The sequence below is a fragment of the Delphinus delphis genome, chromosome 8 (assembly GCF_949987515.2).
Source record: "Delphinus delphis chromosome 8, mDelDel1.2, whole genome shotgun sequence".
NCBI classification, from domain to species: Eukaryota; Metazoa; Chordata; class Mammalia; order Artiodactyla; family Delphinidae; genus Delphinus; species Delphinus delphis.
In genome coordinates this window covers 87,201,739-87,228,598 of record NC_082690.1, presented here as the reverse complement: position 1 = coordinate 87,228,598, position 26,860 = coordinate 87,201,739, and the positions used below count along the sequence as shown (strand labels likewise).

Genomic DNA, 26,860 nt, shown 5'->3' with positions numbered 1-26,860 from the left:
CACTTGGAGCGGCTGGGGTCTCTTGATTTTAAAGAGCACTTCCTTTTAGTCAGAGATCCATATATCATTTCCAAAACACTTTCAAATTCCTGATACCACACGCTCTTCACAAGAACTCTAGGAGGTAACGGAGACCAGTGTTCTGATCTCCTTTTTACCAATAAATTGAAGCTAGGAAAGGCTAACTGCCCCACCCAAGGCCCCCAGAGAGCTTGGGACTTCTGTCTTTAATTTAGGAGCACTTCTACTAGGCCCTTACATCCCTGTGCTCTTACAGTATAGGTTATTACTGAAGCCACCATGTAAATCTCCATCTTCATATTTGCTGTAAGTGTGTGAATCTTCAAGCCTGGAAGTAACCCTACTCCCACTTGGGTGTGAAGGGGAGGACGATAGTTCATATGGCTTACCTGGTTTGCATGGGCGCACCTGGACTGGTGACTGTCAGGGAGACCACAGTGAGACCGCACTGGCAGAACCTTTCAGTAGCCCCAGCATCAGTGGTCACAAGTCAGCCTGCCTTATGGCCTACTTTTGCTGCCTGGAGTAATGTTTCTAGGGATGTGATCATTACAGTAATTACGGCAGTAATGATGGTCATTACAGGGTACTCTCTCCAGATCCGGCTTCTAGAGGCAATATGAGACCTCTGGGCTTGAAACCTGGCTCCACCACTCAGCTCACTAGTCATGTTAACTCAGCCAGGTTGCTTAGCCTCTCTGAGCCTTAGTTTCCTCATCTGTAATATTGGGATAATAATAGTACTGACATAATTAAATGAGTTAATAATAGATGAAACATGAAATCACTGATATTTGACTGTTGACCTACAGAAATGGCAGTTTCATAGGGTCCAACCTAATACACGTAAAGTGTTTAGAACAACGCCACCAGCACACAGTAAATCCTCAATAAAGGCTAGCTATTATGCCATGTTCGGGGAGAGGAGGTTATGCTAAATGTTTTACAAGGATACATCATTTAGTCTTTAAAAGAACGCCCTGTAACAATTATTATTATCCCAATTTTATTGGTTAGGAAATCGAGTCTCAGATCCTTTAAACAAGGTCTCTCGTTAGCATGTGGAGGAGCTGGAATCAAACCCGGGCCGTTCTTTCTCCAAAACCCATGTTCTTAATCGCTCTGGTGTAATGCAATGTTAAACTGAGCGCCTGCCTGAATTCTTCCTGATCCTTTCAGATGGAAGAGTTTTCTTGAAAGCAGTAGTTCTCAAAGTGGAGTCCCTGTCCCAGCAGAATCAGCATCACCAGAGAACTTATTAGAAATACAAATGCTTGGGCTCCACCCCAGACCTACCGAATCAGAAACTTTAAGGATAAGGCCCAGCAATGTAGTTTCATAAGCCCTTCCCGTGACTGTGATGCATGCAGGGAACGTATGAGAACCGCTCTGCAGGAGACACTGACTCATACTTCATTACTAATCAGCAGGTTCAATGACAATAACAATAAATGACTAAAGCAGCTCAAACTCACCAGCTGATTCGGATCCATGAGTCGTATAGGACGTCCCGCTGGGGTCATGGGATGAGTCTCGGTCTCCTGTAAGGAGCAGTAAAGGGAGGTTGAGTACTGTGTGCTCAGTTACACTGCCGTCTGCTTTTCCTCACGTGTGCATTTTCACACAGCCCATCCCAAAGTTTAGCCTTTTAAAGGTAGCCAAAAACAATGACACAGCAGCTTTGAATGGGTCCACGATACGAAATATTGTTCATTGCTTCATCTACTGATGAGTGGCCTAGAGCTTTAATCAAAATTGTAAAAACGGGGACAGCACAGACCTGCAAGGATGACCATAGGAAGCGTGGCTTTAGTAAAAATCCCCAAACTGTAACATCTACCAAAAATATCATGAGTTCTTGGCAAGTGTGAGGTGCAGATCTGATACTGTGTCTTTGAAATAAGGACTATGTGCTTTGGATCATGACAGATGGGATCGCTGGGAAGGCGTGTACTCTGTGGCTTAGGGCGTGAGACATTTAAAGAGATTTCGCTGAGGCAGGACATAGAAAAAGGTTTTGCTGTGCAATAAAGGATCTTGGGGTTGAATCATGTAAGAATTCAAAGAGAAAGGTTAACTGTTTATTTAGAGAAAAAGTCTGAAAATAAGTGAAAAAGAAATGGGCAGATGATAACTGGCACGTGGCTAAGGTGCGCCTGGTTATTAGACTATGTTCCAAATAATATTTCCCAAAAATTAAACCTGTATTTTTAACACCAAGAGTTACTATAATCCCATCTTCTCAAACATCCATCACCCAAAGGCTTTAGATGAGGCGAGTTTATGAACTGCTAAAATCTGGACCCACAGGTCAAATCTTGGGTTCAGCGTATGGCAACTCTCGATCTTCTCCCTCCTCCCCACACATTTCCCAAAACTCTAATGGAATCTTAAAGCAACACAACACAGGACAATAGTTCATAAAATGGCTATGGTCACCCATTATGAAAGGTTCTTATAAGGAATACACAGTAATCTGATCTTCACCATGTCCTTGTTTAGACAAGGCAGACACAGGTGACCTGTAATCGATTATGTAATTGTACGGGGGAGATGGACTGCTTTGTTCCTCGGCTGACGGTTAGAAAAACTGAAAACAGCATTTGCTGAAATGCTGAACACCAATACCCCCAATACCACCACCACCATCACCATTATCACCACCGCCATCACCACCACCACAATTCCAGATGTTTTCATTTTTAACATCAAGCAAAAAGATGGAGAAAAAAATGTATGGGAGGAAATGAGCCTTATCTGAGTGCTCTGGAAGAAAACAAAGGGTGATAGATCATTTAATCCACGGAGAACCGTGGAAAATCTGTCTATACCACCACAGAATGTAGAAGGAATCAGGGTATGTAAATATCAATTTTGTAGAAAGTATTTTATTTACTAACAAATAGACTATGTAATCCTTCAAGGCTACTGTAACTATTAAAATTGCCATTTAAAATTTAAATTCATTTGGGTGCATAAAGGGCTCTGTTTTGCCAAAAGAAACCAGGCAGTGCTCTAAGATTCATTTCTCCAGAAGAATACTGACACTGCTGCTAGGAATTTTTAATAAGTGAGGGCAGACCTATGCTGAATGAAGAACCAATGGATGCAAGGGCTTTTGTCTTGCCAATACTGTCGAGGTTAGTATGTTTTTTTAATTTATTGTTTTGGCTGCATTGGGTCTTCATTGCTGTGCGTGGGCTTTCTCTAGTTGCTGCAAGTGGGGGCTACTCTTCATTGAGGTACGCGGGCTTCTCATTGTTGTGGCTTTTCTTGCTACGGAGCACGGGCTCTACGCATGCAGACTTCAGTAGTTGTGGCTCACCAGCTCTAGAGTGCAGGCTCAGTAGTTGTGGCGCACGGGCTTAGTTGCTCTGTGGCATGTGGGATCTTCCCGGACCAGGGCTCAAACCTGTGTCCCCTGCATTGGCAGGCAGATTCTCAACCACTGCGCCACCAGGGAAGCCCGAGGTTAGTATTTTTTAAAACTGTTTTCCTTGAAGCCCTGGGATGGGCAGCCCAAGCATGTGGGCTCTAGGATAGAGGCCAAGTACGTGGCATTCTCATTCTGGGTTTTCTGTCCCATATCAAGTAACAGTATCACAGCTCTTATCTGTTTTACGTGTTGGGTTCTCATAAGATTTATTCTTCTTTTGAGAGGGAGGTGGATGGGAAAAGACATAGGCTACTATATATATATACACACACATATGCTACCATATATATATATATGTTTAAAATCATGAATATCTAATATCCCTTAATGGTTGAACGGTAAGAACATTTGAACAGTTGGCACCAGGAAGAGAGAGTTCAATTTTAGTTTCTTAGCCAGGGTATTTTGCAGTTTCCTTTTCTTCAGTGTTAGTTTCTTAATGCAAACAGAGAAACAAAAGTGGAAGCAGGGAGGATTGCTAGTTCCATTCCATGTGTAACTTAACTGAATAAGTCATCTTCAGTCATCTCTTTGCCATCACAACAAGAGAAAGGGTGCCTAGTCACTAATAGTAGATTGAATCATATAGTTTTAAGTGTACAACATAGTTAGAAGAGGTTATCCATAAGCCCTTCACCAAAAGTAAAATTCACCAATCCATCACCAATAAAAGAGAATTTCAGAGCAAAGATATTAGTATATGGAAATTATTCACAAGTTGGGTAAAACCTTACTACATAGGCAGCATATATTAGTTGAATCAAATGAAATTGATACTTGACTACTTTTACTTACAAAAATATCCACTTCATATGGTTCAACCAAATATATCCCAAGATCAGGAAGAAGACAAAGAAAGAAATTCTGCCATAACAACCAAGTCACAAAAAATAGATGGAAATTTCACAGGCAAATGAAAACATGACCTAAAATAAATCTATTGCACTAGAATGATGATCTGTGTGAAAGCCATTCCCATGTTACAAATCAGTCTAATCACAGCCTACACAGAAGACATTCCCTATAATATGAAAGGATGTGTTGTTTCTCCCTGTAGAGAAAGCAAACCAGATAACAAATGGCCCAATTACCTGATAAAGAAAGATCAACATTAGAAGTAGAATCTCCAACAATAGTAACTTCAGGGGACCCAGTCTTAGCAGGGGTCACTGGGATGAGGGTTCTGTATTCATTTGTGTCTGGAGAATAAGTAGTATAACCTTCCACTGAAGTAGTTGAGTCTTCAGGAAGATTTTCACCTCTTCTGCCACCTGTGCCATCATTCCTATCTGTGTGGAGGTGGAATCAATGGTAAACCCACATTTGTAAGACCACCACCAATTGTGTGCTTGTCTTCTGAATGTGAGATTGCTGCAAAAGTTTCCCACTTGTTATTTGTGAACATGGAGCAAAAGACAGTGTGGTTTGTTACACTATTGAACAGGATCAATATTTTGCGATCAGTACCGCCTGGACATCATTCAACGGAAGAGATTTTGGTGATCCTAATATCTAGAAGAGACATTTGTTACATCATCTACCTGGCTTATTAAAATAAGGTTTATGCCGCTAGAACTGTTACCTTGAAGTCAACTCAGGTACTAGATAATCTTGAGCTCTTACTCAATTGGACCCACCTTTGATGAAGTGGAAGAAATAAGCTAGTGAGCTGACAGGTAAAATTATGCTCCCTGCGATTGGAAGAGCAAATGCAAAGTTTCAAAGACGTTGAGGCTTTGATTATTCTTTCCTTTGCCAGAGGGCACTGCTTCTTGGTCACCAGCGCCATGAATTTATGGTCCAGAGGATAAATGGCAAAATAATATTATTAATGCAAGGAAAATAGAGAGTGACATAATTCAGATCTTTCCACCAAATCATACATAAGTGATCTGTTATTTTTAAACAAAGCCACTAACTCTGGAGTTTAAGAAACCCAAACTTTAAGATTAAAAACATATAGTTTGCATTTAACATACAATGGCTTCTAAGAGATCTACAGAGCAGAAAACTCCGAGAACCATCGCCAGCCACAGCTTCTGACCAGGGGCAAGAGCACAACAGCCAACTGAGGCACCTCCACCAAAGCCACTGCAAAAGCACCCACAGTGCATTGACTTGTTTGTCAATAGCCGAAGCCACCTGGGCTTTACAGTCCTTACTGCTAGATGTTGGAGTAGCAGTCACGGGATGGTCTTTGTCTTCTTCCAAGCCTCCACGCGATGTAGAGAAGCTCTGAGTAGCACTCTGCTCTGTTTCAATGAGGGATGAATCCAGTATTAATTTGTAGTCATGAAACAAACCCTCTGTTATCTGCTGACAGGGAGGATCTAATAACAGTGGAGTCAGATGGATAGATGCATAGGGATACCAAGGTCTGTGCACACCATTCTCCTGTGATTGATAGAAACGCGCAACAGAATTCTGCTTTGCCCCTAGCTGGCTTTGTTTTTCAGTACAATAAACAAGGTAAAATGCCAAGGTGAAATCTGGGCTAAAACTGTGCCCACCCTGGATCATCCTGGCCCAATTATGGCATTGCTTCCTGTCGCTCAGGAAAATCAGAGAACACAGAGACAAAGAAAAAGGAATGTTTGAATCCCGGTGTTCCTATCAACCACCAAGAGCACCTTAGCTGTGTGTCAAGAAGTGTGACTATAGGGAAAATAAACACGATCATAACAGGCAGTCTATGTGTAACCACAAAAGAGGAAGAAGTTCATCTAGAATAACTTGCTCAGGTAACTCAGATCAAATTTATACAAGGAAACACTTAAGTCTCTTCTAAAGAACATTAAATGAAGTTACCATTGTACTCACTTATTAGGTTTTTGATCTCATCTGTGGATGAGAATTCTCATCACTGCACTGAAATGCCAGGAAACGCTTGTCTGGGCAAACACAGGGTCCTCACTGATATATATCCATTTCAGGTTGAACCATTGCCCATATCTGAAATGGCTTTCATTGTTTTGAGTTAATTTCTTTTGTGTTCTTCTAAGACAGGGACTGACCTCTGAGTTACAGGTGCAAGCACTCCATAAAGCACACCACTAAGCCATGTCCACCACCAAGTAAATATTACCACCAGGAGAGAGACAGTCACCAAATCGCAAACCCAACATCAGAACAAAAGTCAACAGGGACATAAAGTAGGAATATGAGACCCTCCATTGTCAAGGAGCATCTTAAGGCTTATCTGCATCTCCTCTGACACTTAACACTGGGTTATTTACATTCTTGACAATTAACACGTCCTTGCTGATTTTTCCCTTTGCCTAAAAGGGCTCACACGAAAAGACTCTGCCCATTATGTGTAGCAAACAGTGAAATGAGGCCCTCTTAATTCTAGATTTCTTTCCTATTCAGTCATGAAATTATGAATGACTTTATGGTATCTGTGGTGGACATTAAGGCTACTAGAAGTTTAGCATTGTTTCTACCAGATATTTAGCGATAGGAAGAGATATAGCAACTGTTCCTCTTTTGTTCCCGGGCCCTGCAACCCATGTCAATTGTCAACAACGTATTTGCTCCTCCTCTGTGGGCTGATGTGATTTCCCTACTCTCTGTGATTATCTGGCCCCCAAACATGTTTTTACAACCATTGAAAAAAGGCTACCCCTCTTCTGCCTTGATTGAAAGATGGGAATCTAAAGGAGCTGGTCAGTTAAAGCATAGAGACACCACTGTCCTAGCTGTGGTCTTAAATTTCACTGACGTAACTACTCAGAAAAGGAAAATCAAGCGGAATGGAGTCTCACCTCCTTTTCCTTATGTTTCAACATAAAGTCATTGAATCTGGAAAGCACCACAGATGAAGGTATAATCAGATTTAAAGAACCACCAAGAAAATATAGAAAATGAAGACAGCTTTTATGTTCCGAGCTGAGCTGAGCCACGCAGCACTGAATGTGCTGTCCCGTCACCAAGCCCAAGCCCTGCGTCGGGGCCGAGGAGAGCAAGAGCTGAAGCAGGAATACAGATCAATAGAGACCGAGTGTCATTATCCTTACGAGTTGTCACTGAAAGAGGTCCTGTCCTGTCCAAGTCTTCCACCAAACCTGTGTTTGGATCTGCAGAAGGCTGAAGCGTCGTACTATGGCTGGTGTCCACATCTGAAGGAATTAAATCAGTGTTATTGCTTGATTTCCTAACTACTATCTGAGGGTTGTTTATGGTCTAGAGACAAATTATTCTTATATTCAAACCTGTATAAGAGGAAAGAAAGCACATACTGGTTCATGTCTCCAGAATTGAAATGGATCATCATCTCTCCAAAAGAGCATCCCAAGAAGTAACTGGTTTTCATTTAAAGGCTGAGTTGTATGAAAGCTACAACTTTTGTTCTTTTTTTTGCTGAATCTGGAAGAATGCTAAGTGAGCACATGATGGGTCTCCCAAGCCTTGCAGACAGATGGAAATATAACCCACGTGTGACTTGTCCCATTCTACACAAGTGATCTGACACATGGAGAAAAGACAAAGTGCACTGGTTCAGGCACCATTTTGTCATATCCCCTTGACGTGGCACAAAAGCTTTAGTTACAGCCCTTTCCCTCATTTGCTCCTCTTTCGCTTCACAAAGTGAACGTACATCTAAAACATAAAGTCATCATCCCATACTACCTAGTTGGCGGCTACAGGAACATTTTAGGGCAAGGAATAAGAAGCAATGGATGTCAGTGAATCAGTCTTCCTATAAACGCAAGTAGAAAATGTCTTGGGAATGTAACATGTACAATGTTGAGTGGTACAGAAATTTCACTGAAATATTTATAGAAGCTGTTTCTAATAACTATCACAAATCGATTTTGCTGAAATAAGTCCTGAGCGAAATAGAGGTCACACAAACCATAAACACCATCACTATTGCTGGCTCTTGGATTCAAAGACCACCCACACTGCTGCCTCTGGGGAGATTTAATGTGCTCCAGATGACTCCGGAGGGAAACAGTGCAATATTAGGCACCCACGTCTACATTGCAGCCTTTACACATAAAAAGAAAAGAGTATCAAGATCTTTGTAGGACAAAACGTGGCTGAATCTATTATTTAATATAATAATAGTAGTAGTAGTAGTAATAGTAATAGTAATTATTCAAAAAAGAGGAAAGGCTAACTAATCCAAATCAAAACCCCAAATGGATATTCTCCCAGAAGAAGTCCCGCCTGTTGATGGTCTCTAGACACTCTTGTTCATCTTTCCTTTAAGAGGTATCACACCATTCCATGGTTGAAGCCAATTGTAACATTCTTAACATCATCAGTTTGACGGAAACTCATTCTCCAAACTCATCAGTATGGAGACTTAATATTGATTCTGAAGCTCTGTTACTGGCTTGGTTTTCCACAATGGTTATCATCAGAGCCTCTAGCCACCATGTGCATAAAATGTGTAACGGGCCTGCAAGTGGTACTTCAGCCACACAACATAATGGCCCCAACCTCACCATTCTCACTCATCTTCCTTTGTGACATACGGATCCTTTCACTCTGCCAAATTCATTCCTTGGCTTTCCTTCCTTTAAGCCTGTCCTTACATGTGTTTCCTTCCTAGAAAAACTTTCTCCACCTCCCTTTCTCTGACTAACCAGGGTTTTTTCCATTTTGCAAAAACCAGATCCAATCTACATTTCTCTGATGTTCTCCAAGGGGTCCTCTGAATTTACTTTGTGTTTATTGCTAGCAATATTCATTCGACATCATTACTTATTGTATCGTACTGTTAGATCTATTTTGAAGCTAACTGTTTTCTTTTCCTGGCTAACTTTTAAGTTCCTTAAGAGCATGGACCATGAATTAAGTCTACATTGTTTGTCTCCATAAAGCATTGCACATAAAGTATTAATACAATTCTATTAGCAGATATTTAAGACGATTGTACTTTAAGGGATATATGATCACTAATATTTGGGTACAACACAGTTAGGGTGTTCTGGAGAAATGAAACCAAAGAAACTGTTGGATTGATTTTGGAGATAACTTTGTTTAACTCAATACCAAGAGACATTATCATTGCATTCTGAGAACTCATTTCAGTAGTTTTGTGTCACGTATACCCTTGGGAGTTTGGACCCAAATAATATATTTAATGCTATGACTGAAAATTCATATCCCCATATTGGTTCTTTTGGTTGATCTCCCTTTTTGGAATGTTACATTTCTGTGATCAAGACATCTTGTTAAATTAAAAATAAATAAATAAAACTTGCATAATTCTATTCATGGATATAGTAAGGATTCTTCCCAAAGATAAAACATGGATTCTTCATAAACACTGAGAAAAGTGGGGCACCACCTGCTACCAATTCTTTCAGATTCTCTCAGGAACGTTGTCATCTGGTTCTGATAAAGGAAAAATCCCTTTTAAATATAAAAATTTGTTAAATAAAATAACAATCTTCCATTCTTGCGTAACTCCAGCTAGTATTTTCTTACTCTCTCTTGTTTAATTCTGTTTTTGAATTGCTTATAGGTAAATAAGAATGCTAATTAAGAAAACAAGGATTCCATCTTGTGTAAAAGTTGTCCATTCATTAAATTCATGAACATTTATTGATGGACAAGAGTGGTCTAAATCCTAAGTCACTGGGTATAGTATTTATTTCTAAGTGTGCAAGAGTAATTAATACCATTTTCTGAGCCTTTTAGTTACTTGTTTGGAATGAGTACTCATCAGTTTTTGATCTCTAAGATTTCTCTACCAAAGACAAGTTTTATCTTTGGGTCTATAATGGAGACAGTCACTGAATCCATCACTTCACTCTTTTTAAAACCCTGCACTTAGAAGTAAATGGAAGAGAAATCTTGAAACTACTCCTCTTCAGAGGAAATGACTTTCACTCCCATCATCTTAGGACTAATCCTTCTTTAACCTTCCCGCCAAGTTCTCCACTCTCACCTAGGACTTCAGATTCAGATGCATGCGCATATCACTCTTACCAAGAAAACTAATTTTTGAAGAAACTTAAAGTTCCTTAGGAAAGCAGAATGGTCTAAAGCCAAGGGCATATTTCTAGGAAAAGAGCCATTTGAGGGCTTTCAAAAACATAACATATAAAAAAGCTCAGAGATTATTACCCATCCTTCTTTCTGTTTGATGACCTCGTCCCATTGGATGTGAGACTGGGTCGAAGAAATAAGTCCAGGAACGGTCCTCTTGGCTCTGCACTGTCACTCTTTGATTTTGATGGCTGTCACGGGCTGAGGCTGCTGTGACAATGCAGTTCAAGCAATTGTCAAAGTGTTAGTTGACATTTGGCCAGGGATACACTGATTTTTTAAAGACTTTATTTTCTATACAAGACAATGAAACCGTCTTCCGGATATAGAGGGCCAGGAAGTTGCAGGATGTTTCAGCAGGTATAGGTTCATTCATGCTCATTTTTCCTAGCAATCAGCATGTGAACTAGAGGTCACAAAAGCATTAACGACTTCTCCAGTGGGTAGATGAGAAGTTATAGACATCGAGTGAAGATGGAGGAGAAATAGTTCTTTACCCACACCATGTTGCCACCATCCCCTAAGGGAGGAAGTGTAGAAGTCCAAACACATGATGTCATTCCTAGACAACCACGTCCCAGTGAAATGCACATCAGGCCAGTAGTGATTTAGAGAAGGAATCAGGTAACAGCTTCCCTTGAGATAAACATGAAAGTAAATGCCATTCATCTCAAAAGCATGAGTGGAATCTATTAGAAGCATCACCTTCTAACAATGAGATTTATGGCACAGTGGCATATAAGAATGCAGCATGTGCTTTGGCTTCACTCTGAGCCACTGAAGACGTATAGGTAGAAAAGATGACAATAGTAGACCCTTAGCAACAAACTACACCACATATCCAGTCACTGAATCCACTGCTCTGCCAGCTATGCATTCAGAAGCTGCCACACACCAGAAGAACATCATGCATTACATTCTATATTGCAAATAAAAACACAGGGATACTTCTCACTGATATTAAGTAACGATATGGAATTCACATTGTTTTGCAAGAATGCATCTTGCATGCATTTCAATATTTCTGTCACACAGACAAAAGAATCATGCACAGGAGCTGGTAGAGCCAAGTTATCTGGCATCACTTAGAAATGTTGACAAGATTGGGTCTAATCTCCCCAGTCCCACAATTCAAATATAGAGAAGAGGTGTTTTTTATAAATCTAAGAAGAAAACATTGTACATTCAAGGAGAAATCTCCAAACAAACATGACAAAGGGCCAAATGACACCAGACAGGTGTTTTTCTCAAAATGTCTGGCTCCATTTCTTTGACTACTGAGGTTCTGACCAAAAGCTTTCTAACAAGCCCAGGATTTCACAGAACTGTATTGTAAAGCCTGGACCCATATCATAGAGCAGATTCCTTTACAAAAGCAAAGGGAGTATTTTATAAGATCGGAGTCCCTGCATCCTCTTACTAGGGGATGCCCAAAATTAGATCTGAAAGTGACGTACGTAAGGGCATATTCTCTGTGTCTCCTTATGTGCCTGTATCCATTTCTGTTCTGGTGATTTGTTGCATGCACTTAAGGGTTGGCTCTGTGTTGACTGAATGGTAAGTGATTAAGGAACTGTAACACCTTGTGACATTTCCTTCAAACTCTTCTTGTTCACTGTCTTCAATGCCCAGTACTTAACCCCAGAGGAAGTTTTCACCCAAGTCTGCCTGTGAAACCGTCCATTACCAGTTGTCCCTGCTGTTGAATGAGAGTCTTCTTTTGGCATTTGGGGATATTCCCCAGGCCATCCATTCTCAAACCACTGCTCTTTCTGGGTAGCTGTTTCTTCCGTTGTACTAGTAGGGGGTGCCCGGGCTGTGAGAAGAATGTCAATTGTGAGCTGTTATTGTTCAATTAATTTCCTTACCAACACATATCTTTCTACCTTAAGAGCATATACATGTGGGAGAGAAGGTAGAAAAGGAAAGCAGGAAGGAGAGACACCACTGATACTCTTGAAAGGGATATTAGAAATCAAATGGCCCGATACTTTAGCTTTTCAGATGGGAAAACTGGGGCTCAAAGAAGCTTTGATTTGCTCAAAATCATATAGCCAGGTTGGTACAAAGTTAGGACCAGACCACGGTCTATGAATTCCAGTATTATTCTTATTTTACTAGAGTCTATGGCCTCATACGTCTTGTCTGAGAGAAATGTTCGTTGAAAAAACTTAACCTGTCTTCAGTGATTTTGGAGGGAGGAGTATATTATAACAGTCCATGACAAGACCAGCCTAGTAGGAAGCCTTCTCAAAAGGTGGTCACATGACTCATAATTGCACACACTGGAAATACACCAGAAGTGCATGTGCCCAGCATGAAAGATGCTGGGAATGAGTGAGATGCTACCCCACTGACATGTTACAAAGTTATGTCTATGGAGCATCTAAAATTGCCAAAATGACTTTTTAAGAAAATTAATTCAGTGGAGAAAAACTTTTCTAGCCAGTGTTTGGCATTATATAAATAGTAGGAGTGTGTGACAGGCTTAAAATTTCAAACGTTCAGTGTTGTAATTGTCCAGTTTTAAAAAGGGCATAATGAATGAAATGAAATTGTAATGGGGTGCCTTTGGTAAAAATCAGAAAGCCACTGACATTTTCATCTGTAGCGACTAATACTAAAGTTTTAGTTCATCAAGTAAATGAGGGTGTTATAACACTGTATATCAACTATACCTCAATTAAAAAAAGAAAAAAAATGAGAGTGTATAAACTGGCTAAGCTGAAGTATATTTTGCAACTCGTAAAACTGGTTTATTTCATTATTTTAGAAATTAATATGCATGATTTGATAACTGCGAAGACATTTAAAAAATAAAACTTACTGTCCTTGTTTCACCCTTGCATTGGCCAAAACATCCCTGGGGTTAACTGGTTATCCAGAGGGAGGGAAAAAAAAACCCCAAATCTTAAGTTTTACCTCCCCCTGACTAAATCACTACCTCCTGACAAATAATAAAGTTAGAGAAAACACTGGGTGTAATTACAAAAAAAGAAAAATTAACCCAAAACATAGACTGCATACTTAAAGTTTAAAAAAAAGGAAAAAAAATGTGCACACACACACACACACTATTCTATACTACTTCTATCTCTCTCTTTATAAAACACAATGATCCTTTAAATATCCAGTAACCCCTTGCTGTCTTCAATATATGGGTTAGCGGAGTAATGGATTTCCATTGCAAATGACTCTCTTCTGGAAGTTGTAAATGTTCTTTTGATAATGCCCAGAATCACTTATGTTTTGCAAGTCCTGATAAAAGAATTGCTGCAGCAGTGCTGCTTTCCCTCTGTTAGGTTCTGTTATGTCCTGTTTTGCAACTACTCTCCAGTAATCATGGCCCTCCCCCCCACCTTTTGACAATAGGATCATTAATTCCAAGCCTCTTAGTTTTCCACTTTTTAAGTACTAACCGTCTTAAATAATTTCTAAAATACACTGCTAGGACCCAAAGGGACTGGTACAGAATCCCATTCTGAAGAGACTTCTGTTTCTTATGTCCTTCCTCTATCAGAAGACTCTTCTGTTAACTCAGCCTATAATCCACATGCGTATATCGAATCTGGGGTCAATAATGAGATATAGGCCTGATGGGTGTATTCAGTACAATACCGAGGAGGTAGTAACCTATTCAGTCCTAGCTGATGTCTGAAACTTTTCTTCTGTTGTCTGAAGACCTCCTCAAACCATGGATTCCCAAACTTCTTTGGCTTCTAAGTGATTGTTTCTTACGTTTTTGCTTTAGGAGTATTCAAGGCTATGAGAATCATGGTTGAACCATAATTTCTAAAATGCTACAAGCTGTTATCCTAAATTAAAGCCTTTTTTATTCCAAACGTCATAGGCATCTCTCTGAGAGATAGATAAAAAAAGAAGAGTATACGCTTCTTACTTCCTTTTTTGTCCTATCCTCATAGGCCAGTAGTGAGACCTGAAATTGTTTTAGGAAACCTGAGATGTTTGCACATAAGTAAAAATAACAGCGTCAAAGCCTTCCCCAAGTTACCCTGGGCTTAAAAACAAAAAAAGAACAGTCAAGGAATTCATATATAGACCATCTGAGCGATTGACTTCCTTCCAAAGAGTACAAGGGATGCCTTTCTACAATGCAGCAAGGAACAGAATGTGAAAAAGAAACTGGATTCATCAAAGATCTTTATAGAAAACAAGAATTCCAAAGCTCCTTGCACTTGTCATGCTTTCTTTCCAGATCCCACTACTAAGCATCAAAAGAACACACTCTTCTTCATACATTTCCATAAAAACACACAAATTACCCAAATGGAACCTCTGGGAAACTTTAACACAAAAACTGTATGTCAGATATTTTTTAACATTTTAACTTTTTAAACATTTTGGCCTTTTGGGCCACCTGACAAGTTAGTATTTTATTCCAATTTCTAAGAAACTGTGTGCAGCTCTGGCAGCTTTTCATGCTCTGGGGATAAAAGAAATTACTGTGTGGAAATACAAGATGTAGCCAATGTCTGCAAAAAAGTCTTCCCCATTCTCTGGAGTGACTTCACTAACTCAACTAAACCAGAACTGATGACTGCCATCCTTCTTACTTGTGCTTGTAGGATGCTGGGTCTCCTCTTCATCATGATATCCATGGTGACTGAGAGAAGAGTGTGTTTCCTGGGTCCATTTTTCTCCATAAGCACTGGTGCTACTTCTGTCCACATCTGTCGTGATGATGGTTATATACACTGTGACTTTTTATCAACCAACTTTTGATTGTTCTGTTTTTTCATTAAAGTACATGCCATCTAATGGTCGATGCCTAAATAGTACCTCTGAGTATCTCCTCTTAATACTTTTGAGTGAATTCACTAATATCTCCCAAGAGAAAACCAACGGGCGTGGAAATTTCTTAATGACTACCTGTTATTGTACTACAACCACTTTATCAAGAGCAGCACCACAAACCATTTTAATGTATTCATTTTTATTTATTTATTTATTTATTTTTTTGCGGTACGCGGGCCTCTCACTGTTGCGGCCTCTCCCGTTGCGGAGCACAGGCTCCGGACGCGCAGGCTCAGCGGCCATGGCTCACGGGCCCAGCCGCTCCGCGGCATGTGGGATCTTCCCGGACCGGGGCACGAACCCGTGTCCCCTGCATCGGCAGGCGGACTCTCAACCACTGCGCCACCGGGGAAGCCCCGTATTCATTTTTATAATGAAGCAACATACAGTGTCTTGTGCCCAGATGATATAATTGACAAATGACTCCTAAGCTGAACTGAGTATCCTCATGAAAGTTCACTAAGAATCTGTGATGAGATATTAACTGGATTTCCCACTGTGTCCCGATGATTGACCTCTGCAGCATCAAAGACTTTGAGGGAAAAAAGTCTTTAATTAAGAACGTGTAACCCATTACCAGTCATCCTTGTGGTTGTCTGAAGTGATACTTCTGGATTCGAATGGCCTGGGCTCGGTTGCGTCCAATCCTGGTTCTGTTGTGGGTGGTTAAAAACCCGTGGTGTGGTTGAAACTGTGATAATGATGATTGAAGTAATTAGGAGAATGTTATTTCTTGAGCCTTCACCACTTGTTCTGCATATGTCTCCCTTCTTTAGTCTACAGAGTAAGTCATCTATACCAGGCTGTATAGATGGTTGAGTGGAAATGAAGGGAAAGCAGAGAGTGCCTTCAGCTTGTTTCAGCCATACTGTTAAGCATCTCAGTGTCCTTTGCATTCTGTCAGAGAACACGTAGGGGTCAGAACATGAGATCTTCTGGAGAAAGCAGCCAAAGAAGCTGCAGCAGCAGGAAGAACAGCTTTGAAAACACCAGCCCTACACCAAGGAGAACCAAAGACGTCAGCGCTTTGCCTGTTCATGCGGTCTATAAGGACCCTCTGCAATGGAAAGCCCAAGGAATCTGTAACACTGCCAAGTGTGCTACATGTAGAGCCTCAGGCTGAAGAGTAGATACCTGAAAAGTTATACCATGATGACCACTTTACATCATGAGTAGTTTTGGTGGGGAAAGAAACACCCTGCGCAGCCAGAGCTTTCCTATAGTTGATTCTAACAAAGAATATCTACCTGCAACAGCCATGTGATTTAGCTGTACATTTCTGAATATTTATATTTATCAAACTCCTATGGTATTCTCATCAAACACAAAGCATTTCATGAGCAAGCCATTCATAGCCAATGAAAGAAAACCAAGACGCACACATTCAGTAGAAAACACCATAGGTAACCAACCACCATCACAGCAGCTCCCCAAAGATAAAAAGGGGCATACATCCACCAGTGCCCTGATACTGTCACCCAGAATGATAGGGCTGGAAGAGGAGATGCACCTGACAGGAGAACCAGGACAAAATCAGAATCAATGTCTTTTCTGAAAGGTTATTTGCAAATACATCCTAATTCTTTCAAACTTTATTTTGATACCCAAATAATACAAAACTCTTTTCAGAACTATAATACTATCAGCTCTATTTCACAAGTTAATAAAATCAGGTTTAGAATCATTAACTACATTCTCAGTAAGCGTGAAAAACTGGCAGTTATCATACCCCTATAGAAGAAAGAGGGCATCATGCTGAATTACGTGCACAGGTGCCAAGAAGAAAAGTGAGCTGAAATCGGAAAATATGCCACAGAGATGAAATAATATCAAGGGAAGTTTTCCCCTGGAGCTTGATGATACGATTTATTTTCAGGTTGATCTGTTTGGCTTGCCACTCAAGAGGGTTTAGTTTCTCAAGTGTCAAGACCACATCTTTCCTGATGCCCGACTTAGAAGATGTGGTCACATCCTGAACCCAGCAGACAGTATAATAGTAAAGCTCCAGTGTCTTGGGGTATTTGGTTTTCTTTTTGAAGTAACTAAAGAGAGTTTCTTTGTTAGCTCTCTAAGCTCTGCAGGGGTGTCCAACTAAGGAATACACTACTTGAAAGCTTAGATGTAAAGCATATAGTTCATCTCGAGTATTTGTTGTATCGATGTCATATACTCAGATGCCTCAGGTCTAAGCTATGCTTTTGGACCCCTCCCTCCTGTGGTGCTGTCCTTTTGGGGATGAAACCCTCAGGTTCCAATTGGATGGACAGGACTTCTGTGACCTGAGAGAGCTCATGTAGCACCTCAAAGGCACATCTTCTCTAAAAAAAAAGGCAGAGCTGTGATAAGAGTCAGGTTCAGGATCTCATCTCAGTTCAGCAATATCTCAGATCATGACAGGTATGTATAGGAAACTCAGTCATTTGGCAGAATATTAGACCAACCTTTGAATTTTTTTAAAGGACCTTTCAGCTCAATTTCCATCTCTGTTCTCAAAAAGTTTTATGATTGTCACGAATTTGGATACTATCATGCAATGGTTTCACTATTTGTTTTTAATAATTGGCACTGTTTTGTTACATAGCTCAGCTTTAACACATAAATAAACAAAACAGGAAGTACCTGAGGCATTAGAAATTTTATAAAAGATATTTTTTCCACTTCTCCTCCAAATATATTTTGGCTTCCATTAAAAAAAATCAGTTTTTTCCTTCATAATCTCATCAAGGTATAATTAACCTGTGATCATAGGCTTATGCTCAATTTTCATATTAACTATTTCCTAAGATCGATACTCTTGGGCATCACTCAGATTAATCGATAAGCCTGGCATAGATGGTTCTACAGGAATTGATTATTCTTACTGGTGCTGGAGATAAAATCTTCATCATCATCAATGTCTGATCCAGAATAACTGGGGTGTCTGTCACTTTCATCTTCATTTTCTTCAGTTGCCTCCCAGCCTGCTGAGATGATATTTGAATCCGTACCTGTTGTGGTGACTTGCATTAGTGGCTGAGCTGGATGCCAAGCAACCCATTTGACAAAGGAAGAAAATCAGGCACAGAATGTATAAAAGGATTCCCAAGATCATAAGAAGAAAGTGAGAGATTGGACTTCTATACCCCAAATTCTTATATTCTGGTCTCTGAAGCTAATGTATAGATCTAAAAACAGCTGGCTATGATCTTCACAACTGAACACTCTTTTTAAGGAAGTTAAAAGAATAAATATGGACATAACCCTACCAAACAAGTAAAAGAAAAAACAGGCCAATAAACACAGCCCCATGCTTTCAGATGCATTTATTATTAACTTATTAACCATATGCCATGAAAGCTAGGGTGTCAAGAATAGAACGAAAAGGTTTCACACGTGCCTATTTGTTTTATCAAGCCACCTTCAGTAAAACCTTGGAATCTAAACACGTCAGTCATCTCTAAAAATCCCTTAGTTGTATTCACTATTTGCTATTCACCCAGCTATGAGGTTTGATCTTCTCTAGCATTCGATTACTGTAGCTCTGAACGCAAATGAAAGCTATACTGCAGTTCCCATCAATACTTTAGCATGTAGCCAAAAAAACAAAATTAGTCAATTAACAGAGAAATTTTGCGGGGCATTTATTAGTCAACCAAAAGGGTTGACTAGAATGGACTGTAGCCAATATTTGGGAAAATTCTCACTTTTTCCCTTTTGGATGCAATCCTAGGAAAGGAGATGGAAAGCTTCCACCTCTTCGCAGTGGTTACTGTAGATGTCTCTTTACTAGAAAGGGGTTTCCTATATTTTGAATGAGACTCATGCTATCTTTCAGAATGACCATTGATCTTTGCATCCTACGAGTATCTATCCCAAAAACAGTTCCACTGATGGAGATTTTTGTGAGCTCTCCCTATGCTATTTTATTTTCTCATGAAAAGTCAAGAACTTTTTTATCACTTCAGTCATTTTAGAACATCTTTCAGAGTCAAAGTTCTGTTCTGTCATCGAGAAAGACCTAGCCCCCTTCTCCAGCTCCCATATTAGCCTCCTCCTTGGCTACATTAATTCTATAGAATAGAAAGAAGAAATCTGCTTATTAGTACTAAGAAGTCAAACATATAGATCTCAGGGTCATGAAAAACATTTGTGAAACGAGCATGAACTTTAGACTTTGACAGTATCCCCGAGGTTAATGAAAATTACTGAAGACTGCCAAGAAAACATAAGAAATGAGATAATAATAACTCGTTACCAGCCATTACTGTTGTGGTGTGAAGATGAATCTTGGATGCTGATGGCTGAAACCACCAAAAAAACCAATCCTGGGCTCCTTGCCTCTTGGTTGCTGTTTTGGAAGTTGTACCACTAGTGCTCATCACAGCTGTTGTAACCATAATTGAATTGATTGTTGAAAGGTTAATTATCAGTGCCTAAGAAATAGCATTGTATGTGCTTTCATTCTTTTACCACTCAAGAGTCATCTATACATGATACATACAGATGGCGGAAAGAAAGGGAAAAAGCACAGAAGTTCCATTTCTTTCCAAGGCCCAAACCAGGGTTCAAAGAATGTCAGAGATGGAAGGATCTTAAACAGCATCTGGTTCATGCTCCTCAACTTGAAGATGAAAAAGCTGTGCTGGACAGACCTTGACTTGTCTGAAGTTGGGATGATTAAACAAGAGAGAAGTCTTGAGGAGAGCATGAGAGCTGTCTTTGAATTTTGAAAGGCGATAACATAAACAAGGGATTAAAGTTTTGTTTGTGTTCCTAAAAGGTCAAACTAGGACATGTGGTGAGAATTTCAGGGAGATCAATATTCTTCCAGATGTTAGATTTAAAAAGGTAATAATCTGAACTCTCCAACAATGACAGTATTATACAGAAAGTATTATAACCCCCACCATCAGAAAGAGCACTTAGCAGGAAAATTGTGTCGAAGATTAAACGATTGGAAATGTTGATGGAATGAGACTGTTTAAGATCCTCTCCACATCTGAGAGTCTTTGATGCTAAAGGATGATGAGTCCTCGCGCATCATCTTCTACACATTCTATCTTGGTCAACCAATATCATCCTCCAAGAATTTAGGGTATGACACTTCTGCCAGCAGTCCCACACACATAGCCCCAGCAACCCCTGATACGTGCAAGAAGGACACATGAGGTGGAAGCCTGAAAGAGATGCCATTCCACTTTAGTTGGCATCCAAATTCCCTAGCAGCCTTGCCCATGGTCGCTTTTATATCAACACTAGATTTTGCAAAGCAGAACAGAACATTTTGAGACCCAGTTTTTGAAAATAGGATAATCAATCAGGAAAGACAAACGAAGATGAAGTGACCCAATGATCTCACTAACAAGACCAGAAGCAAGAGTCTTGACTTGAAAACTTCCAGAGACTGCCATTTCTGCAACCATGATGTGCATCAGAAGAACAGTAGAGAACAGTAGACAAAAAACTGAAGAAAGTTCAAGCAGAGAGGCTGAAACCATCATTAAATCGCCAAGTACAAAAGTAAAGTGAATTAGATTTCTTTTTTCCAGTTATCAAGAAAGCCCAGAAGTGTCACAAGATGAAGTACTGACAAGACCTTTTCCTTCACAGTGTTTGTACTATGAAGATGAACATTGTCAACATTTTAAAAATACCATTGTTTAAATTCTGCAGTCAGTCTCTCTCTCTCTCTCTCTCTCTCCAGCATTATCTTAATCAGTATGATATGCAATTATAACATAACATCAGTACTATTTTCCTCACAGGAGTATTTGTGAAAATAAAAAATACAGTTTATTCAATGTATTATAAGTTAAGCAAATGTAAAGGACCATTTTTATAACTCTTTTCCTGCATAAAAAATGCTTAATTATTTTGAAATATGGCCATATCCTCCATCAACGACAGTTAGTAAGTGAAGGTATGCTTATAATATCCCATTGTTATAGACTTTGAGTCTTTTTTCCGCAAAAGCTCTCAAACTCTCAAAAACATTTTATAGTGATTTAGAATTAACAGTCATACATCCAGGGAGCTTTTTAGAGGCCTAGATTTTGATATAAAGCAACAGGTCACTTCCCACACTTTATAGTTGAGGTATCAGATGTCCAAACAATTGCTCAGGGCCTATACTTTCCATCTGTAAATCAGTATTTTCCTCTATTATTATTACTGGCTGTGATAATTAGATCAGTGGAAAGTAGGAGTATGCATTTTCTAATAGACTTCTTTCAAGAGGACATGTTCTGAATTAATCTCTTAATTGAAGCTCTGAAGGAAAAATAATTCTGATTCTACGTGCATGTTGCCAAAGGAAAACAAGTAGGACATTGGGCAGAATCCAGTCATGTCCCCAGATCTGTGGGCCTCTCTGTTAAATGAAATGGTACCAAGATCCTGTTCTAAGGATGGTGACAGAACATCAGTAGGAAACTTCAGCATGATAATGGTGTCCCTTCCGTTAACATTGAAAGGCTTGGCATTTAGGACAACAGATAAGCAAAAGACGTAACAGTTTACCTGTCATTGCTGTTGTTGTCTGATCCTGAGTTTTAGGCTGTGAATTACCAAATGGGGGCCATATCCAATTATTTTGCTCCTGAGCTGCTGCATTCCCACACACATAGCCCCAGCAACCCCTGATACGTGGAAGAAGGCTGTTTGAGGGCGCCGTTGAAGTAACTGGATCGATTATGAAAATATAATTTTGTGAGGTCTTTCTAGAAAACCTTTACTCTCAGTCCTGTCTATATAAAATGTATGCATATACTATAGAGTGAAGATTAGAGAAGAGTGAGGCCTGATTTTATCTTTCCAGTCTCCTAAAGTCTCTTAGAATCTTAGGACAACATCAGAAATGCAAATTCTGTATGGATAACCACAGAGTGCTACCCATTCTTCAAACGGAGACCCCTGAATACAGGCTCAGAACAAACCCAAGTAGCAACTGAATAACCCGTGATGGAAAAGAGATTTTATAGCTACCTGATTGGGTGACCCAGCCATGAACTGGATCATTCATTTATTTTCGGAATATCTTTAGAGGTGTTTGCTTGTATCTTTTGGATCTGTCTATCATTTTACCCAGGAAGCTTGTGATGACAACTGGCATTTCAAAGTTCCACCCACACTCATTAATCTCAAGTCAAGCTTTATACTTGAGCAGGAACTTTGCAAAGGGTGTGTATTCAAAGTGTTGAAATCAGATAAAGCTTTGTCAAGTATCCATCTAACACTTTCTGTCACTTTTAATTCTAATTCAGAATGTGTTTCCAGAAAAGAAACACAACTGCCCAAGTTAGAGAAATTCTGGACTCTATGCAAATTAGAGAAAGGATAATCGGTGCTATTTTGCAATTTGAAATCTCCCACTTGACTCTCAAGCTAGACTTGAGTCGAGAATGTTTCCCTGTAGACGAAGAATGGCAAAGATCATCAGGATAAACATCTAAACCAGGTGAGATTTTTAAAAACCATTTTGAGTCATATGCGCCCTTGAAAATCTGATATAAGTTATTGCTTCTCTCCTCGAAAAACAGATCCTACACATACGTATTCTCAAAGTTTTGCATATTTTTGGTGGCTCTTAAATAGCTTATGGCCTATCATTGAACCTACTGGATGTCCATGAACTCCAGGTTAAAAGCTTTGACTCTATACACACCCAATGTCAACTACCTACACAACATGCTCTATGCTACAAAGGACACATTTGCACAGAATAGACTAGAGAGATTGGAACCAATTTCACCACTGATGCCCCCAGATAAACCTGGGCATCCCCTTGGAAAATCTGCAAATTTTCCACTTTCCACCACTTTCTTACCTCAGTAACTTTATTAAAGATGCAGAACTCTGGACACCCTCACCCTATAGTACATCAGATAGAGACCAACAGGAAGCAAACATACAAAAGCAAGACAGAAATAGGCATTATTTCTGTCTTCCTAAAAAGAGGTGTATGCGATTTGGGGAAAATGAAAAAAGCTACTGCCAAGACAGCAGAGTTTTCAATTTTCCCCACCCAGGTAGATCATGCCAGACCAAAAAATAATAATAATGATAAAAATTTTAAATATATATATTTATATATATATATATACACACACACATATATATTTTTCTTTTACACCCAGAAGACAAGGAACTAGAGAGTTCCAAGGCAGGAGTCTGCTTCCTGAATCAGTTTAAGTTTTTGGATTCCAAAGAATTCCTGATCACCAATAGAAAAAAAGCTTATGACATGCCTCCAGGAAAGCACTTCCAAAAACAACATTTATAATAGAAAGCCTGCTGGAAGTCAAAACCTACCCAGATGGTCGTTCTCACTGGCTCTCCCTATTGCCACCCACTAAGGACCCTCAAGGATGGAATCAGCCACACAAGCCAAAGATACTCTTCTCTGTGCTCAGCAAGCCCTCCTCTTGACTTCTGCCCTCCTGTACACATTAGAGGGGATTTGCAATCACTCCCTCCTGGTAAGTCCCAACTCTGAGTCCAACACTCATGAGGTTTTGGGATTCTCCTCACTGGGCTTAGAAACTATGGTCTATTCATGAACCAGCGCTAACTTGTTTGAGTACACCATACGCTATGTTCAAGTTTCTACCTGATTCTTTTCTTTGACACCTTTCTTCCCATGAGCTGATTTATTTGGCGCTGCCGTAATGGGTTCTATAGTACTTCCATGACTCTCAGGTTGGCTCTGGACTCACTCTGCTGGGCATACAAGTCTCTCTCTTCCTAAACTACTGAAACTTAACTAAGTGCTCTGGAAAGAGGAAAACACAATTCTTTTCTCAACCCAAATCCTGAACTATTTGTATTTAAGTAAACATACTTTTAACTAAATCATTTCCTTGATTTCTGAACAGTATATAGGCTCCACGAAGGTAGGTCCAACTCTGAGTCCCTAGTAACTAGAACAATGTCTTGCACAGAGAAGACCTCAAATACCAGTTGAATGAATGACTAGGTTACTAATCCTTACTTCTCCTCAATATTACTTTCTAGTGGTGTTTACCAATAGGTCCCAGGCATTAGAATAGCTTGGTACGTAGTAGGTCTTCAAAATATGTTTGCTGACTAAGGCAGGAGAGGCGCGGTCCTTTAAAAGATGTGCTATGAATGTTTATAAAATGTCCTCATTGCATTTTTTAAAGGACATGTGAAATACTATTTCTCTATAGGCTGTCAGCAGCTTGTTAATTTCATCTGGTTCCCACAAGATATCTTTTGTCACTATTTTCTTCTTTGGTGGGAAATGGTACTTTAGGATAGACCTGATCTGCTTCCTGCTGAGACCACTAGTTGTTGCGTTTGCCAACATCTGACAAAATTGCATGTCCTGATGATAAACCCCTTCAATGTGGCTACTTTATGAAGGCAGGGAACTCAAGACGCAGCAAGTAACTAGCAGCCCACCTGCCTGGTTTGCAGAAACTTCTCTCAAGAAGGGTTGTCCATGGAATTACAGACAATACAGTGACACAACCTTTGGAGAGCTAATAATCTGGGAAATCATGGGAAGTTTGAAAATATGTGCTTTTTGAAATGTTTCAGAGAATCTGAGGAGAATGATCACAACCCAACCCTATTTGTATCACCCTTCTCAGCCAGATGCTAACAGAAATTTAAGACACTGTTGAGAAAGTAACCTTACATTAAAACCTAAGTGTCCATCGACAGATGAATGGATAAAGAAGATGTGGCACCTATATACAATGGAATATTAGCCACCATAAAAAGAAACGAAATTGAGTTAGTTGTAGAGAGGTGGATGGACCTAGAGACTGTCATACAGAGTGAAGTAAGTCAGAAAGAGAAAAACAAATACTGTATGCTAACACACATATATGGAATCTAAAAAAAAAAAAAAAGGTTCTGAAGAACCTAGGGGCCGGACAGGAATAAAGACGCAGAGGTAGAGAATGGACTTGAGGACACGGGGAGGGGGAAGGGTAAGCTGAGACGAAGTGAGAGAGTGGCATGGACATATATACACTACCAAACGTAAAATAGATAGCTAGTGGGAAGCAGCCGCATAGCACAGGGAGATCGGCTCGGTGCTTTGTGACCACTTAGAGGGGTGGGATAGGGAGGGTGGGAGGGAGACGCAAGAGGGAGGGGATATGGGGATATATGTATATGTATAGCTGATTCACTTTGTTATAAAGCAGAAACTAACACATCATTGTGAAGCAATTATACTCCAATAAAGATGTTAAAAAAAAAAAATCCTAGTGCTCTGGTGATTTCCCTGGCTTCTGGGTGATGAGGAATAGAAAAGGGCCCTGTCTGGAGCATTTGCAAACCAGTAAATTTCTGCCACGCTCTTTGAAGACCCGAGTTCCACCCCTCAAGAGCCGTAGCCAGGAAAAGAGAAAATCCACACCATAGTAGGAAAGCTGCTGCAGAAGCAGATGCCCTATTTGAGCGTGAATAATCCTCCACGGGAGGAACGCAGCCCATCTGGAAACCTGTTGTAAAACAAACCATAGGGGAAAAGCAAAGAAGGAAGCAGAGAAGGAGACAAGGGGAACATGTAAACACCTTCCAATGAAAGTGAAGCCCCGGGACCAAACACCCAAAGAAGTCTGAGGCAGTGTTTACATATTTGCACTCCAGCTGTCCCAAAGTAATGACACCCACATAACCAAGCAAGAATTAAGAACCTTCCCCTACCAGCTGGGATAGCAAACTTTTAAGCAGATTACTTTGATCAGGTATGCTTCCTTAGACCAAACACAAAGGAATTGCTTAGCAAATCATGGGTGGTGAATATGACTAATTATTACTCAATTAATAATATGAATATAAATCAAGTTAAAACCTAAAAATATAAAATTAAACTGAGAAAAGTAGCAGATGAAATGGCATGCATATACTATGATCACAACTTTATGAAAACAACCTTATCCACAGATGGATAAGAACAAGAAGGAAACATGCAAAAATGAAAATAGCTTCTGCATCAGGCTTGAACTGTCACCATATCTCTGGGACAAGAGAACAAGGGAAGTTCTTCTGAAAAACCTCCAATATGGTACTTCTTGTAGATGAAAAAAAAAAAGGTAGGCGGTAGCAGTCAATGCATACGGTGCACTGACGACCACAGCAGCCCGCCTCCCCAGGTGATGTCACCACCTTCTAGAGACGGAGGCAATCAACAGGTGAGCGGGGATCGCTCAGGAAGAGCAGAGACGTTTTTTGCAAACGAATTGCTATTGGAAAGCACAGTGATTCATTCTCCTTACTGGTAGCTGGGGTAGTCTCTGGGTTGCTGGGGACCCAGGGACTATCTTGGTCCGAGGTCGGGTACACGGTTGGAAGATGGGTGTGGAAGATATTGTAGCCCCCTGAAGTGCTTCTCTCACTGGAGGATCCACTGCTCATGTCCTCCTCGGGAGTGGTGCTGGGGTTGATGTCATCGGGGTTAGTTCTGTATTCCCCTTTCTTGGTGTACCGGGTGCCGTCACGGTTAACAATAGCTGGGAGACAGAGAAGGCACTTTCAGAGCTGGACAGCTGACGTTTTCTGACTGCAGGAAAACTGTGGCTTATCTTAGAAGACTTCAAAGCTATTTTTCTTTTTTATGAAGCAAAC

At 40.1% G+C, this 26,860-nt stretch overlaps 1 protein-coding gene across 13 annotated transcripts in view; it reads right to left on the bottom strand.

Annotated features, from left to right (window-relative positions):
• Window positions 1–26,860, bottom strand: part of CD44 (CD44 molecule (IN blood group)) — an 86,053-nt gene that overhangs the window by 11,381 nt on the left and 47,812 nt on the right. The window contains exons 5-15 of one of the 13 annotated variants that reach the window (XM_060018692.1): window positions 26,512–26,745; window positions 19,512–19,640; window positions 18,139–18,264; window positions 15,855–15,968; window positions 15,037–15,153; window positions 12,150–12,278; window positions 10,541–10,672; window positions 7,474–7,575; window positions 5,620–5,709; window positions 4,549–4,746; window positions 1,497–1,562 (exon numbers count right to left, since the gene is read on the bottom strand). In XM_060018692.1, the coding sequence (XP_059874675.1) occupies window positions 1,497–1,562; window positions 4,549–4,746; window positions 5,620–5,709; window positions 7,474–7,575; window positions 10,541–10,672; window positions 12,150–12,278; window positions 15,037–15,153; window positions 15,855–15,968; window positions 18,139–18,264; window positions 19,512–19,640; window positions 26,512–26,745 (1,437 nt within the window). The remainder of the gene's footprint in view (window positions 1–1,496; window positions 1,563–4,548; window positions 4,747–5,619; window positions 5,710–7,473; window positions 7,576–10,540; window positions 10,673–12,149; window positions 12,279–15,036; window positions 15,154–15,854; window positions 15,969–18,138; window positions 18,265–19,511; window positions 19,641–26,511; window positions 26,746–26,860) is intronic. The other 12 variants (XM_060018693.1, XM_060018698.1, XM_060018694.1 and 9 more) reach the window with 12 other exon arrangements.